At 35.7% G+C, this 18,282-nt stretch overlaps 1 protein-coding gene across 1 annotated transcript in view; it reads right to left on the bottom strand.

The window, feature by feature from the left end:
- The window catches only part of SEC63 (SEC63 homolog, protein translocation regulator), a 53,764-nt gene that overhangs the window by 11,712 nt on the left and 23,770 nt on the right, over positions 1–18,282 (bottom strand). The window contains exons 6-13 of the mRNA XM_036380259.2: positions 17,854–17,912; positions 17,074–17,124; positions 14,466–14,574; positions 11,933–12,027; positions 9,245–9,377; positions 7,986–8,078; positions 3,141–3,295; positions 1,294–1,441 (exon numbers count right to left, since the gene is read on the bottom strand). Of these exons, the coding sequence (XP_036236152.1) occupies positions 1,294–1,441; positions 3,141–3,295; positions 7,986–8,078; positions 9,245–9,377; positions 11,933–12,027; positions 14,466–14,574; positions 17,074–17,124; positions 17,854–17,912 (843 nt within the window). The remainder of the gene's footprint in view (positions 1–1,293; positions 1,442–3,140; positions 3,296–7,985; positions 8,079–9,244; positions 9,378–11,932; positions 12,028–14,465; positions 14,575–17,073; positions 17,125–17,853; positions 17,913–18,282) is intronic.

Genomic DNA, 18,282 nt, shown 5'->3' with positions numbered 1-18,282 from the left:
TTAAGGAGAAGGCAAAGGAAAATAAAAGAACAGCAATGATTAGTTTAACTGAAACGTTAAACAAACCCCACAGGGGAGCCACTGAGGAGTTTATACCTCCAACCTATAAAATGGAGAATGTCTCAGGTAGGAGAGGAATAGAGTTTTATTCCAGTGTAGACATTTTATTTATTCCCCTCTAGTCCCTCCCTGTGAAAGCAGTTTTACTATTCAGTTGTCTTAGATATATATTTTATATAATGGCAATACTGAGCTACACAGAAAAGCATCTGCATGGCTTAATCCTTCACACCACACTTGAGTGCAGCTGTGTGACAAATGAAGACTGCAGGCAGGAAAACATTGGTAATAATATGGGGAGGTACTTCAGATTGAATTTTAAGCAGATTAACAAGACTGTATACAAACCTAAGCTACAACAACATACAATTTTCTGTTTATTTGTTAAAAAAATAAACAAAACAACACAAATAACATTCAGAAACACCAAAATTAGCAGACATTTGCTTCCTTAACAGATATTTCTTCTAACATTTGCTTCTCACAGGGGACTACATATAAGCCAAATTACAATCAGGCTCCCCAAACAAAGCATATCACATTTTGAATGCAATCATTGCTATCACAATGAAAATATAAACCAGAAACAAGAATTAGAACAGACTTTCAGATATCACACATTTACTAGCACTAATCTTCTACAAAGAAAAGGAGACCACAGAACCCATTCAGTTCCCACTGCAAAGTCTGTCTAACAGGAATTGCTTACAATACCCCAAATCTTCAGAGAGGAGAGCATTATACATTCACTGAAATAGTGCACACAAAACGTAGCAAAGCATAGCTTGAACAAATTCTGCCAGATATAAAAACCAGGATTATCACAAAGGAACCCCAGAGGAACCTCACAAATGCTAAGGAAAGGAACCTGTATGCTGAAGAAAGCTGAGCATAAATTCTGGAATAAGTGTAACTGTTTAAGATAGCTAATAAAAGTAGTATTTCAACCAAAATTCCACATCACTCATGAAATATTAAAACTGAAAGACAAAATTTCAGCTAAGCTCCTGTATGAGTAACTACTGCTGGCTTGGGAATACATGGAATGTTTCAATGTATTTTATCTCCTCAGACTGTATCTCCCATATACAAGAAGCCACCCCTTCAAAGAAGCATGTAATTTCCAGGTCACATAGTGAGTTGTGTTTCAGCATCCTCCAAAAGCTTACTGCCAGCAGACTATCAAAATGTCAGAAGAGTGACATACACAGAACAAAAGGACCTCCCACTCACCCTGTGGTTTTATATCCATAGTAACATATGGAAAGCTGCCAAGGACAGCCATAACTTCTTCATATTTCTTATCTTCTAGAAAGTGCAGTAAATTGCGACGATCTGAGCCTTTCAAACTCACCAAATCCTGAATACTTTTGATTTTATACTGAAAAAAAGAAGAAAGGAAGTCCCATGATAGCACAGAACATAGCCCATAAATCAGCTCTTCATAATACATGACTGTTGCCACATTACTAATACATACACACCATTACATTTGTTCTTATAAAAAACCCCACACTTTGGAAACTAGCAAGCATATGTTTCGAGAAACAATAAACCAAAGAGGTTGCACTCAAACCTACTAAACAGAACTGCTTTGAACACTGGTGTGTTCCTCAGTATGTCACCCCTTAGAAATGGTTGTTTATAGTTTCTTATAAAATTGTTATTTCAGCCAGGTTTTTCAGAAAGTTGAGCTAAGAAATCTTACTAATAGGGGTATTTTATTTAGATAGAATACCTAAGTGCTTCCAGATTTACATTAGCAGAATCAACCAAATACAAGTTTAGGGGTTTTTTTTGTACTGAACTGCCCACAAATCTAAATCCACTCCTAAGATTTGCAGAGCAGAGCTAGAAGGCTAAAACAAACACAAATTATTACCTCACCATTATAAATGCATGTACTTTACTAAAAACAATTTAATGCATCCAGGTAGACTGATCATACTGCCAATCTAGAGCACTGTATTTTTGAAGAACTCAACACATGTGATCCTGTGAAACTAGCCTAAAAAACTGGGATTTTCCCACGCTTTCAGAGCAAACAGAGGTGGGATTATAACATAGCCAAATTATTTGTTTTTCACTTAGCTACAATGCACATGTCAAAAAATACATCTAAAATTGCTTATTTCCTCATCTGTTCCCTGTAGTTTAAGGCTAGATTTAAAAAGTAAGTCTTTAATGATACCTCTAAGAGAATATTTTACTTCATCCAAAGGATATGACTACTTGAATATTTCATGAACAAGCATCTTCAGAGAGGATTAAAAAAATGCAATACCTAAGAATTCTTAGTCTTGACACTAACACAGAAGCATTTAAACACCCCCTAAGGCAGTAGTTAAAGTGAAACAAAAATTCCATCAGATAAAAAGAATATTTTCAAGATTCATCCAAATTACCCACTGTAATAAAACTATCAGAAAAGTCAAGATTCTAGTAGAAGCAAGGGGCTGTTTCTGGCATTCCCAGAAGATACACTAGACTCAAGCAGGTTGAAATGCAGAGACAATTGGTGAAACAGAGTGAAGAAACACATGCAGATATTGAGACAAGACTATTCTTTTTCATCCGTAAATTCTACAAATCCCAACAGTTACCCAGCTACATTAGGAGCAAAAGCTTTATGAGACACACTTTTTCACACAAAGGATCACAAAACCTGAAATGCCTCCCACAGTAAATGATTTTTTTTTCTTTTATGAACTCCTCTGTGTAAGCTTCCAAATATATTTTCTACCAAAGTACATTAAGAACAATGTAAAGTCAAACAAGCCCCCACCCCCCCCCCCCCACGAAAAAAAAGTCCCAGTAGGATATTCCAGACACATTCTGGAAGAGTATTAAATAGATATTAACAGATCCCTGATCCTAATTCCCACCTCCTAATTGAGATGGAATTTTCAAAAACCAAAGCAGACAGAACATCTAGGAAGTATTGTATTGAGTTCCTTAAAAATAAATCTATTTTTATTCTCTTAGTTAATTCACGGCCTCGCTTCCTTAGCCACAAATAGGTAAAAGAAGTAGCATATAGCATTTTAAGAGGTTACCAAGTATCATTTGTATTCTTATACCTTTTTATGATTGGAAACTCTTCTCAGATTGTCCTCTTCAATGTGAGGCAGCTGTAAAAGGGGAGACTTGAACTGCTGAAGTCCCTGGACTGTCATCTGGGAAAGCTTCATACAATTTTCCAAAGATCCCAAAGATGGAGCACGGAACTCCCTTTCTTGGGGAGAATGAAACAAACAACATAATTTTTAATTTTTTTTCTTCTTATACTTTTCTAATGTATACTTGTATTACAGAAAACCTTACTTCCAGTCCACCAAGCAAAAGAAAGAGACATCTTAAAATGTTCAGTATAATTAACTAGGCAGACTTTTTACTCTCACTCCAGCCACACAGAACAGCAGACATTTTCCTCCCTCTATTTAGGATGTCACAGCTGAACACTAACATTGTCTGAGGGAACAACTGCACAATGTATCTATGTAATTATTATAGACAAAAATTTCACCAATTCAGTTTTTAAAAATGTAGCATCAAAACAAACTTATTTTATATTTGTATGTTTTATGTATGTGTGTGTATAACATGTTTATTGTATCATTTATTATAATTTATCATGAAATATTAATCTTTTACAATACATTATTTATAATATTTCCATCTTCAGAAACGAGCATATACGTAGCAGCCTATCACATGCAAGAAGAAAACTATATAATCGAAGCTAAGCAGAGCATATTATTTTATGTTAGAAGACAGTAAGAAGAGCTGTAAGAATATCAAATGCATGACTTATTTATAAATAAACTTATTGGTTAAAAGGGGTGTCTATTTGACTTTTCTTATAGAAATTACCTATCATTTTTTTCATATTTTAATGTACAAAAAGACCTACACTCATAATTAAAATTATTATAAAGTACACAAGGAGAAATAAGTCTTAGCCAGAACAGAGCAAAAGAAAACAAAAAACAAAAAACCTCACTTAGCAATTATTAATACTCAACACATCTGCAAAGAAATGAAAAAGCAAAGCAGACACAAACTGCAATATAACTTTGTATGACAACCATTCATTCATAAATAAAACTTCTCATAAATCCTGTTTAGAGAACTCATTTCAGATCACTTCTTATCTTGCTGCAGATTCTAAGGAGCTATGAGGGCATAGTAACTGCACATGGTAGATCACTGTTCCCTCTGCTTCAGCTGCCCCTCTGCTCTTCAAATTGTCTTTCTTCACTAATTATACCTAGCTACAAATTACACCAAGATATAAATATCATCAGCTATCAAATCAAATTACATGGAAGGACGTGTGACAATTATATGCAACAGCAAAGAGAAATATACCATAAAAATGGAACTACCTGGCTAGACACACAGGTAACTAAGAAAGATGTAACTCTGACCTTTAAAAAAAATAGTAATGGAAAGATTAATGTCCCAACCAAGTAACACTACATTTACTTTCCATCTTTCTCAGCTTCCACTTCCCCTGTAATTTTTTTGGCTGCTGCTGCTAAGGAAAGTCACAGGACTTTTTTTTTTTAAGTTAAAAAAACACACTGCAAACCAAGTCAATAAAAGAATCCTAAATAATCTCTGACAAACTGTCTTTTGCAGGAAATTCACCTAGAGCTTTGAGACTACAGAGCACTAGTCAGAGTAGAAAATATTCTCTTTTTTAAAGGACTGACTCATCATCCATATGACAGTAGAAAAATGTTTTAAAGTTGGAAAGTATAATCTTGGTTTCCTGAGAAGAACACAGGTCTTTATGTTCCCTGAGAGTGGACTTGAGGACACCATAGCTTTTAACATCCCCCAAATGCCCCTACCATAAAATTAATGCCATTGCTGTACCTGTTTTGACAGCTTCTGATTGTCAAATTGCACAATGCAACACGACCTCTAATGTAAGGTTATTAAATTGACCAAAAATAAAGAATCATAGAATAGTTTGCATTGACCTCAAATATCATCTAGTTCCAACCCCCTGCCTTGGGTAGGGACACCTTCCACTAGACCAAGTTGCTCAAAGTCTCATCCAAACTAGCCTTGAACACTTCCAAGGAGGGGGCATCCAAAGCTTCTCTGCCTCCCCACCCTCACAAGCGGTGTTTCTTATCCAGAACCACCCTCTTTCAGTTTCAACCCACCATATGACATTGAAGTAGTCAATCCCAAATGTAAATGCAAATTTTAGTTGCTTGGCAAGGTCTGGCATACAACTGGGTCAAGCCACAACCTCTTCATTACACTGCAGCTTCCAACCTGAACTAAAGAATGTGCTTTGACTGGACAGCTGAACACATGCCTAACTTCTGCAGGCACTTACTGGAGCACATCCCATGTTTTTGGCAGCAAACACCTCACTTGGCAAGGCAGCTATCTACTAATCATATTTAAGGATGATCTCCAGGAAGCCATGAAAATAATTTACACCTGCTGGTTCTCAGGTATCAGCTCAATAGCCCCAGAACAATGGATGCAAGCAATGGATGCCACAAAGCAAAGCAAAGTGCCAAGCTTGAGAAGATTCCTATCAAGTGTCTTTCTCCAAAAGACCTGATTACAAGGTAAGCATAAATTGCTGTAGACATTTTTAAGCTCCTAATAGTAACAAAAACATTTCAGAATATTTGAAAGACAGGAATGCAGCACAAAATGAGACTTCACATGCCACTATCAATTTAGGTTTCACAAAGTATGATTTGTCCCCAAAATATTTCTTTAGATAGTATTAACACATGCCATTGCCTTTGTACATTCATAGAGCCAGGACTGATGAAAATCTATGACTAATTGGAGCATGTGATCCTTTTATGTACTGTGTCAAGTTAGATCTAAGTGAAAATTAGAACTAGCCCCAAAACCAACTGCAGTTAAGTTTTAAGTCACTTAAAATTATGGTGACAAATATAAACTTAAGCAAAGCAGTTTCTTAAAAATTTCAATACCTAAGTTCAATTTTATTCATCTTAAAAAAATACAACACAAAACCAAACCAATGCCACCTTTACATTTTCCAGTTGTTTCCCAGGGCAACACAGTTCTCTCTGCAGGCACAGTCATCAAAAATAGGGTCAATGCATTAGATTTGCTAAATAAATAGTAAGTTGTAAAAGCAGTGACTTCACTTTAGACCAAAGACTGTTGGGTACCACCTTCTCCTTAACACCATGTACTGAGAGCACTGGCATGGAAGCAAGAGGAAATGTTTGATTGTTTGGTACAAATTTCTGGCTACCACCACTTTCAAACTTTGGAAATAATTTTAAGAAAAGCTGTTACAGAAATACCAGACAAGTCCTCAACTATACCTATGATACATACCTACTTTTTTCCTAAATCTAGGGAAATAATTTCTACTGTATATAATGATAGATATGTCATTATTAAATTCTCTTCAGCTTTCACAAACTGATTGAGGCCAGGAGAGATAATGATAATCCCTGGAAAATAGTGGTAGAGATTGTTCAGATTTGGTTTATAAATAACCATTTTACATGCTAATAGAAAATTAGTTTACACCACTGTATTTCAAAATACTGTCTCCTTTTATTTTAATTTAAGTTAAAATCTAAAGTTCTGGGAACTTGAGAGCAACTTATTAAGAACAATGCATCTATAAATATTTATTTTACTGTCAAATTAAGAAAGTATGTCTGTGTATATTCAGAACTAGAGGAAAAGAATACAGCTACCTGAAGGTCATTTAGGTTGCGAAGTATATAATGGTATATAATGCACTCTGATCAGTATCTTATTTCAGCTTTTACAAGAAGTACTCTAAGTGTTTCTCATTTTTCAAAGACTTCCAGTTCTGTTGCGTAAAAAAAGCTTCCGCCTGTGTTATTTTGGTTTCATTTTGCACAAGAGAAAACAACTATTTGCTAGTTGACTAATACACACACTTTTAGATGGCCTATGTATATTTCAGAGCTTTGAAGTACTTTACAGTATCACAGAGGTTCAGGTATTTTTTATCAACACTATCCAAATTTAAAGAAAAAATAATCTAAGCTAGCACACAACATCCTTATCTGCTCACATCCTCTCTCACACTTTATTTTGTTATGGAGCACAATTTCCAGCACCACTTTGCATAGTTCTGGGAAATATCTTTCCCAAAACCATTCTTACTAGGAGGCTATCAATGCTCATTAAAGGAGTTTTGGTCTAGTGAAGATCAACCAGTAATTACTGTTTGATAACAAAAAAAGAGTGACCAGTTTGACATAAAAAAATGCCTTGATTATGTTTGGTGCAAAAAAGTAATGATATCTAAGTCTTTGCTTCCTTACACTGCAAGGAACCATCTTCTGAGTAACTGCCTGTTTACAGTGGAAAAAAATGCTTAAATATTATATTTCAATTAAATTATAATTTCTATGGCAAGACATACAGCTAAGCACCTGCCCCTACAATTTAAGAATAAAACTACATAGCAGGCTAAAGAACACAGAATTGTGATATGGAGAAATATGAGCAAAATACAAAGAAATAATGGCAAAGAAATGATCTAAAATACAAGAGGCACTCAAACAGGAGAGAAAAAATTGTAGAAGTGCAAATGGAAAGAACACAAGTCTTGCACTAAATGCTTTGCTACTGAAAATGAACCACATCTTCAAAAAAAGGTTTTCAATTGCAGTTAAGGAGAAACTTTAATTGCAAAAATTACAGGCAGGACACAGACTCAGGATTTCAGAGCAGAGCTAGGCAGCAGCAGCATTTCAATCCTCAAAACAGAGAATTCTCTCATTACAAAAAGAGCAGCAGTGTATTTAGGCATTTCCAAATATCACAGGTTAAGTCTCCCACAAGAACCAAAGACTTTATGAAGTATCACAGTGAAGAAACATATTTACTGGTTTTAATTATACAGTTTCTTTTCTTACCTTCCCTGCTTCGAGCCATTATTATTAGTTGGCAGATCACATTAATCATTTCCTGAAGTAGTGCAGGACTCTTCTTAAGGATAAACTGCTGATCTGCAAGATGCAACTGGCTGCAATTATGCTGTACTACTTTTAGGAAAAACAATCAGTTTACATAAACTGGACCATTTAATGGCATGGTCTTGACTGCTATTCATCTTGTGTTATGAAAATGCCACTTTATTCTCACTGACATATTTAAAAAACTAGGAAAATGAAAGTGCTAAGAGAAAACAAATTTTGTATACCAGCTCCCACACCAAATGAAACAGAATTTATTAGATCCATCTAAAAAGAAGTAACAGGATGACAAAGACAATTTACCAGTCATATTAAAAATCACATTCTTTAGGTAATCACAGGTTAAAACCAGGATTTTTAATTTTAAGTGAAACACCAGTTTTGCAAAAAACATGATTTGCAATGTGTCAACTTTTTTTGAATGCAGTTCTGTGAAATTCTAAGTACAAACAGTAACTAAGGAAAAGAAAGATGATATATTTTTCATGACTTTTTAAAACTGATTATTTTTCTTCTAAAAGGAACTGAAAAATTTGAAGCAAAGTATTTTCCCTGGTTTGTTGCTTTGTGTTTGTTTTTTTTAAATTTCCATTAAAATGTAGAACATCTGAACTTTGCTGGTCAGCCTGGAACTATGGCTTTCATGGATGAAACTTAAGAAATGCATTTAGAAACACTTTGGTTTCAATATTTAAAAGTATTAAAAATTCCAAAACACACACCAAAGCTCACAGGTAACTGATATTTAAAGTTCTAATCTTGTCATCTTTGCTTCATATAGTGGGCTAAAAACCTCCAAAAATAAATACACATGGAAATGCTATAGAGATCAAGATTATGCTGATCCTGGATTTCTTTGCTCTGAAAAGCAAATATACTTCATGTTTAACTTTTTATTCTATTACAAAAATCAAAAACAATTTATCTAAGCTATATTTGCAGCCAAAAGCTTAAAAGAGTAAAATATCAGTATTGCAGGGCTGTCAGGAGAGTGAGGAAATGCTGAATAAATGCTCTAAAGGGCCGTTAAAGTTGAATAACCAAGCGGCTTGCATAGAGACTACTGAGCAGAGATCCATTCAACTCTTTATAGGATAAGAATCAAAAGTACTGCAGCATTCAGCAATGCTTGCATCATAATAATAAAGCAGCATCTTGCTCTGTTTCCAGGTATAACCGATTAGGGGAGAAGCCATTACCTTCTTCAAGGACCTCAGGAACTTGCATCCGGGCAAGATGGGTCAACAGCAGAACTCTGGCTTTCAGACTGTAAGGGTAGGTGAGAGGAGGCTCATTCTTCTTTAAGTTTATGCCACCAATTTCTCTGATTAGCTAAAATAAAACAGTTAAACAGGTATTTTATTGCAAAATACAAGCAAATACAGGAGAAGAGTTCACAAGGGAAAAAAAAGCATGCTCACAAAAGTAAGAGTTTAAGTAACTTTTCCTTGGAAATTTCTGTAGAGATGAACATTAGCCATTTTTATTCAAAACCCAGCTCATAAAAGTTTAAAAGTGTCTTTATAAATCTTTTTTCAATGTGCAAAGGGGTGGTTGCAAAGATTTGCATGCAATCAACTTGTCTTATGTAGTATTAAGTAAATTTTGTATTGACAGAAATATTTTAATATCTGATTTTATTGCCAAGGTTTACTAGATTCCACCATATTTCTAAGGCATTGAACTTAATATGCACAAGCAACAGCATCCCCTTGAGACCTTTCCCCCATCTAAGACACAGCAAACTTCCCTAGGAATAATTTCAGGTAAAACAGGGAGGAGTTTTACAAGCCTGAAATCCCTGGTAGGCTGAACATCAAGTATTTTAACTTCTTTATAAACCACACCATCTTGAAAAAACCAGTGTTCTTTACTCAGGATGACCTTTCCTGTTCCCCACAGGACCAAGACCCACAGCGCAAACAAGTCTGAGTAACAGTAGCTCAGATGAAGTAGCATTAGTACATGGCCCAGAAGCTTCACTTTTTAAGCTCAAAAGGACAAAAAGAGAACTTTGGGTATCAACAGCTAAGCTACACCAACCAGTCTTTCCCCACACTTCAAAAAAAGATCTGACTCTGTGCTTATAAGAAACTTGTAAGAAGCTTCTTATAAGCACATCCTGGTGTAACCCCAGATCAAGAGCAGTAAAAGTTAGAAAAGAGGATTTTGTGAAAAATGGGAACAATGATCGTGGCCCCAAAAGCAGGATACCCTAGCAGAAATTATTAGCAATACTCTTCTGTGTTGATGCTTCAGTGAATTGTTCTGCCATATAGTCAGAAAAAAACACAGATGACACTGAGTACTGGACCTTTAGAAAGGGAACAAAATGTCATAAAATGCAAAGTCATGCACTTGCATACTAACAAGAACAGCAGCTTGAAGATGGGAACCTGTTAGCTGGAAAACAAAGATGGGGAAATTCTGAAAATTTACTGATCCCCCTCCAGTTGTACTAAACCACCATATAAAACAGCTGTGGAAAAGGTTATGCTGAAAGTCATTCTGCAGAAATACAGGAACAGTAGTGCCACCAACTAAGGCACTGTTAAGACTTAACATAGAATGCTGTGGACAATTCTAAGCAGATAAAAAATAATGTAAAATTTAGAAATCTATCAGCTGGGAACAGTACCCTGTTCAGTACACAGCAGGAGAAGCAAAATGAGACTTTTGGAAAAGAGAGAATGAAAGACAGCAGTTTTTCTAGTTAAGCAAAATAAAGACAAAAAGATGACTAATGGGCTATTGCTTGTGTCTACAGATGCATAAGGATATACACAGCAAGAATAGTTTAGACTCCAGAATAGTGATGATAAAAATTGGATACAAATTGGTCACAAACAAGACTCCTAATCACTAGAACAGCAAGTTCTGGAACAGCTTCTCAGCAGGATATGGTTACAGAAGGCTTGACTGCTTTTTAAATAATGAATGATTAAATGTAAAAGGCCTTGCAGAATGCCAATACTGGCAACAGCATGGATGAAAGAACCACTGCTCAAGGTCTTTTCCAGCCTTTTGCTCTCAGTGCTGAAAACCCCCACTTTACTGCAATTCCATCTTCTACTCAAAGTCCACAACAGGATAAAGAATTTGTAAAAGAGACAAAGAAAATTAAGTAAAAGAAAATAGACTGACTCTTACATTTAGGTCACATTTAAAACATGAAAACTCAACTGTGCGCATGCAAAGGTTAAATCTGTGATACTATTTCCTCCTCTTTTTGCCAACTCAAAACATTTTTATTGGAGCATTTTGTATACTATGTTTTAAACTTCTTAAATCAAAGCATTAGTTTCTGAGAAATAAGACTTTCTAATACTCTGCTAGTAAAAATTACTTGCCACAGTATGCATTTATGGCATCTCTGATGTCACTGGAAACACTAAATGGAAATGAATATAAAAGGTAATCAGAGGGGAACAGATATTCACAGAGGAATCTCCATGATATTTAAAGACATTACTAATTCAGACATCAGATAATAATTTTATTTTACTGGCAACGCACTCAACCAGATTTGTGTAAACAATTTAAAAGAACATCAAATGGTGATCACCTCTTTATGTCAATTCTCAAAATTTTTAAGGATTAACACTCTAATTTCCTATTTACTTTACCCCTCCCTAAAAGTCCAATACAGCAGCCTATATAGTAAACCAATTCAATTTAAAATAAGCATTAGCATCATTAATGCTATCTTATCTTTTAAAAAAGTTTAAATCAAGTCTAGCTTCCAACTCCTATTTCTGAAGGGATACAGTTGCCTCACTACAAAGTTAATGTCTGAAGAACTTGAGTTCTGTCAGCTGGTCCCCCAGAAGCATCACCTCCCTCTTCCCTTGATAGGGTCAGTTAAAACACCTCTGGACATGACTGACCTGAGGTATCTGAATGTTGTCTGCTGGTCTGCTCGTCGCATCTTTGTTGTACTGAGGATCAAATTCAGATGCCCCTGCTAAAACCATGATAAGCCCTGCAAAGATAATTGGAGTCAGACAAAGAAAATGTCAACATCCTAAGCCACCAACTGATTTCTTCAGAACCTTCAGCCATAAAACTTATTTCTGTTCCTGCCTCAACAACCATGAATATCCATGTCCTCTACTTAATGGATCGGTTACTACTGCCACAGGGCAAGGAGGCAGGAATCAATGTCTGGCACAAAACAAAAGAGATGATTCAAGGCTCAGTTTCGCATGGTATGAAGCCCAGCATTTGACACTTAATGTCTTGAAAAGAACATAATTAGACTTCATTAGGACTAGCAGACATCACTGAACAGCAGTTTGACCACTTCTGCATGCTCACAGAATCATTCCTCTCAGCAGCCCACATGCCTGCACCAGTACCACAATGTGTATGGAAGAGGGAGGCAGGAAGGATAAAATTTCAGCTCCATTTTCTGCTCAGTCAGCATTGAAAATTCACCAAAAAAATTACTGTAATTATGAGAAAAGCAGTCCAATAAATAATCCTACAAACAAATTGCACAAAGATGATGGACCACTCTATTCTTAATGTGATTAGGAAAATCCATGTTACCACAAAACATTCTGTAGTGTAATTAAAATGAAAGCCCTAGACAACTGGATATTTTAGTCCCCTTGTGAGCTTCCTGCTCATGAACATACCAGACCCCTCAGCCACAGACAATCAGAGAGAGCTCACACAATCATTTGCTCTAGTTAAAATAACTTTTTTAGCAGTAGTTACTCAAGCTTCCTTCTTATATTTTGAGCAAGTGCTCTTATGAGCAAGTCAAAGTTATTTTTGCCTACCTGCAGTGCCCAGTGAATTCAGACTAGTAACAATGAGTCAAGTTCCCTGAGCACCAATTTTCATTTCCATGCTCAATTATCTATTCACTTCCTCAACACAGTATATTGAAGACTTTCAGATGACTATAAATATCTTCCCATTATTTAAAATCAACAACTGAAAATCTCCAGGAAAGGAGATTCTGAAAGTTTGTTTGTTCTGAAGCTTGAAAAAATACCTTAAAACAAGGCAAGCCATGCAGATTTATCTCATCATTTTCCTAGCCTGGTTTGATTACATTTGCTGGCACTGATATACCACACTACAGTGGAATTCACAACCAAGCAAAAGCCTTACCTGATCACTGTGTGGTTTGTCTAAGTCACCTCAGCTGCACCTCAGTTTTCATTCAGACTGCACTACAGACCTCAGTAGAAAAAACTGACCTGCCTCTGATCCTGAAACTACCTAAAAGTGTCAAGTCCTTAAATAAGGCCACTTAAACCTAGAGTTCACTTTTCAACCAATCTTTAGGAGGGACAAGGCAAGCCTCAAAGCTGGGTTCTAAGCAAGATTCAATATGAAACAAATTATTGTTATAAACAAGTCTGAAAAAATAAAGTGATCTCCCTAAACTTCTAAAGTCTCACCTACTCTCTCTTTTCTCACCTAGCTGGAGATAGAAAAAAGCGTAAGAGTGAGACAAAAGAGTATAAAACAGTCTGAACTAATGCCACACACATGTGTCCTGTGAATCAAAGGGTAACATCTTTCCATACTCTTATGCCCTACACCACTTGGATGATCTGCAAAGCATTTCTGCTCTGTAGGACAAGGATGGATCAGGAGCAGATTTCAGCAATCTTCCAGCAAATTTAAAGCAAAAAACAGTGCAATTCAAAGAAGTAAGAAAATATATTTATGAATCCTTTTTTAGAAGGTTTTGGGGTTCCTCTATTCTGTTTTTCAATTGCTCTGAGCATTCGATCGAGTTAAATCCTATCTAGAACTAAGTAGTACTGTGGCAATTCCTCAGGCTCATTCCAGTCTCCAAACTGTAAGATACAATTTTGCAGCAACAAAGTACACCTACAGTTTTCTCCAAAAAAATGGGAGGGAGTCCTTTAAAATCAGGGAGTAGACAAGAAAAGGAAGTATATTGAAAGCTACAAACAAGTAACAAAGTAACATAAAATTGATAGCAATTTTTTAACAGAAATTTAGCTCTCTATTCTAACATCTAAAAACAAGAAAGGCTATTGCATTTTTTATGCATACAAAAATTTTATGAAGCCCCTAAAAATTCCAAAGCTAGTTTTTTTACACTAACAGAAGAAAACACACAGAGGTTTGCCCCTACTGGCAACTGAGGGCTACAGGCAGGTTAGCATGTTTTTCCCAACATACAATACCCCTTTTTCTTTCTTTTTTTTTTTTTCATGTATAGATAGACATAAATATATCCCTCTACCAAACATTTACTTTTTACAGAGTATTCTTCACTTGCAACAGAATTAAGTGTTGAAAACACTCTAAAGGAACCAGAAGCATTACTTTTAGCTAATTAAGGCCTAAAAATCAGAAGTAATTTAATGTCAGCAGACTGACACTCCCAGAGGAACACACCTACAGCTGAAGATGCCTTATACTTACGTTTCATGTCCATGTTCCGGGTTTTATAGACAAAGTATGTATATATTTGAGTTGTCCGAATGAGAATCTGATCTCCACTGTATCGTATTGATCGGTACCACCAGGAACCCTGAAATATTCAACAGGAACAGACCGATGTCAGCTACAAGGAAGCATCAAAACAGCCACACTGCATGACCTCGTGTCCGTCAACAACCAGGTAACTCAGCCCAACTGATATCATGTATGTTGAGGGGAACTGAATTTCAAAAAGGAGAGGGGAACAAAAATATATTTGCTGACACAAACTTTAAAAGCACACTGATAAATTCATCTGAGAGAATCTAACATTAAACATTCTTAAATGACCTCTAGCCTAGAGACATTTTCCCCAGCACAAACACCTGCACACATATACATTGCTTGGTTTATTTCTGGTGTTGTTTTAATAAATCCACTAAACAGAAAATTCACTCAATTTACCACTTGCTGTATATGATGTGGTAACTCCTTACAGAGCAACTCAGCATTCAAATCTAGTTTAGGCAGGCCAAGACCAAACCAAGAAGAAAGATTTCTTTCACTATGAGAAAATTTGCAAAACTGTGATTTAAGTCACCTGACCACAAAATGCTTTTCAGAAGAGGAATCTGGAGGTGGCCCTCACTGTAAATTTTCAGAATTAAGCCATGCACCTTCAGGTTGACAGAAGAAGAGCAACACACTGATAATTGCCTAATTAGCATTACACCCAGTGACTCAAATTACAGAACTCACTCTACAGTGATTGTACTCTCTAATATATTTTCAGAAAAATGGTGTGCTGGGTTATAAACTGCAATCTGTTCATAAACTCCTCCCTGTAACCAAAGCTCATTTAACATAAGAAAACACATTGAAGATACTCTTCTATCTACTGTGAAATTTATTAACTACTTTACTGCTTGTTGCTCTTCACTGATAAGTGATGCTTACTACTATTAGTTTCATAATAGTGAATTCCCCCACTATGGAAAGAATTCTGCAATCTACTTAATTATTTGGGAAATATTCAAGGAGTGGCTCCAATAATTTTTTTAATGAATTACGTTTGATTCATCCGTGAATAGATGAAAGCTGACACAGTATATTACACAGCTTTCTACAATGTTTTTCTGCATTAAAAATTAATTATAATCCCACAGCTATCAAACATTTGTACAAGTACAGGTATTGGAAGAAAAATGTACCTAGCCAGTCCAAACCTACATGAAAAAGGCTGCCCTAACTGCTTCTGCAGATACAGCTCCTGTCTCTTGCGTCATGTACAGGACATTATTTAGGTCAGAGGAAGTCTGGAAAGAACTATTTATCAATATTGTCCTTTTTCATTAATCTGGATTCAAAGGGTGGAAGTAGCCTTACTTTATTTTAGATGCCCATCAAACATAGGATGACTACACTGCAGTTAAGTTTGCCTTCTTTATTGATTCATGAAAGAGAAACAGGCCCATTAAAGGCATGAATTATCTTGTATGTCTACTTTCAAATGAAATGATAAAATAACATGCTCCATAAAAATGACTATTCCTCTTCGCTGACTTATAAAAGAAATTTACAGTGACAAGTCTGAACATACAAGTCTACATCTGGTATGGGGCAAGAAGAGGCAGAAATTTTTTTCTGTGCTCAGAACATTTGTTTGTACCAAGAGCAAGGTAGTTTTCCTTTCACTTGAGCTATGATAAACCTGGTGTAAGTCATTAAAAGTATCTGTATACAAAAAAGCATCAACTGAATCCTAAAAGGAAAGGCATGAAAAAAATTTGCATCATTGATTTTAGACTTTTTATTCAACCATTTGTTGAAGTCAGCACATTTAATCTTCTAAACTAAATTTCCAATTGCACAGAAAGACTCAAAGTTGTCTTCCCTCAAAGGGAAGGAATAATGTCTCTCTTGAGTCTCTGCACACACTGATGCAAGCAGCTGCTAAGACCTCAGGACACTTTTTCAAATTAAAATCTACCTTTCAATAACATGAGGGCCTTTTGGTGTCAGTTCTCTAAGTCTTGCTTCATGCCACACCCCAAATGCACAATCACTGGGTAAGGAAAATTGTTTAAAAGCAATACTTTAGGGCAAACCCAAGCCCTGAAATAACACTCACCTACCAATTGATTCCTCACATATTGCAATGTCAAGGGCAGACATCTCATGGTGTACAGAAGATCAATAAAAACTGAAGCTATTTAAACAAAGGCAGGCAGGAAAAACCAGATCAAGCACCTGCTGCACCTGCAGTAATCATTCTAGCACCACCAGCTAGAGACATCTCAGTCTTTACTATAGCACCCCTGAATATCCTCTTCAGCTCATCACCTCAATAATTTTCTTGAGAAAGAAGCTACAAGACAAATTACGTAACTTAATAATTCTTGTGATAGCCAGTATTTTCCCTGGAGTCTCCTCTCTATCATGGCACTGCATTTTTCTGGAATCTCTACAGCAGCTACACTTTTTTCACAGTGAAACACCACCTTTTTAAAAACAGCTCACTTGCACTCTCTATGAAAGCTAAGAATGAGAACTCTAAGACAGCCTTTTTTACAACTTGGTTACAGAGAGCAGAATATCAGATACTACTTACCACAACAACTGGAAGAATAACCATAAATGCTAATCCATATACAAACAACACCTACAGAAAAAAAAGAAAACATACTGTATTAGATACTGTGGCTACTTAATACCACTCTTGTTTAATCTTTATTCTAAAATAATCAAGTAGTACGACCACAAGCTTACTAAAAATTATCACAAGCCTACTGCATAATAGTGTAATTATTTCTGAAGATCAACTTACAAGTAATATAACTAGGTAGGGCTTAAATAAGGAGTGTCAGTTTAGTGTGATTCACATATTAATCAATTTAAATGATTCACACACTGTCACAGGTCAGTTTCTTTAATAAATAAAAAGTTGGCAGCAAGACTGTGATGCAGTGGACAGACATCAAAAGTAATCAAGTGGTTAAGAAAAACACCTTACAGCAACAAATACAACAGGAAGAACATTTAGATGCTGTGTGATTAGAGCATCACTAGCAAACCAAATGGAACTGGAGAAACCCAGCACGCAGCTCTGTGTTTCCTTGCAAGAGTGAACACACATTTTGTAGCAGGGGTGACCACAGTAGAACCTCATTGTCATTGGAATGAGATCCATCCAAACATATTCATACTTCATTCTCAAAGGTTAGATTTAAGCTACTCTAACACTCACAACTCCTGAAATTTGCTTCAAAGATGTTCACTTGGAGCAAGGTATTAATGTGTTTTGACTGAAAATGTGCAGTATTAAGCAATTTTTTTTTCAAAAACACTTGAAAGTTCACCTTAAAATCTTGAGCTAAGTAAGCTGACTCACCAAAATTGAATTTTTCTGATCCACAATCCAAGCTGGCAAAGCTATACCGAAGCTTGTAGCTGTAGGATGAAAGAAAATAAGTTCACTATAAAATACTGAGAAACATTTTTAAAGTCACATTATGACTAACAAAAAAACAAAAAACACTAATCCACAATAAACTCACTCATGTTTATTACTTCAATAAGCAAAATTTTAACAAATACAGCAAAATCAAGCAACAAATTAGAAATACGCCAAGTATGCAATAACAGGACTTAAATCCAACACCTGAAATACCAAGTATTTTAGCTTAACATGTTGCAGTGAAATAGATAGGCAAGATTTATTTCTACATATATAAACAATTGCAAGTTTTGTGAGTTTTGCATTGCAGCATTTTCAGCAGTTTAAATACATATAGTTAAGTAAGCAAATGAACTGCAAGAA

Source organism: Molothrus ater, chromosome 3 (genome assembly GCF_012460135.2).
Source record: "Molothrus ater isolate BHLD 08-10-18 breed brown headed cowbird chromosome 3, BPBGC_Mater_1.1, whole genome shotgun sequence".
Taxonomy (NCBI): domain Eukaryota; kingdom Metazoa; phylum Chordata; class Aves; order Passeriformes; family Icteridae; genus Molothrus; species Molothrus ater.
The sequence above is the reverse complement of the archived record's forward strand: the minus strand, read 5'-3'. Positions and strand labels throughout refer to the sequence as shown.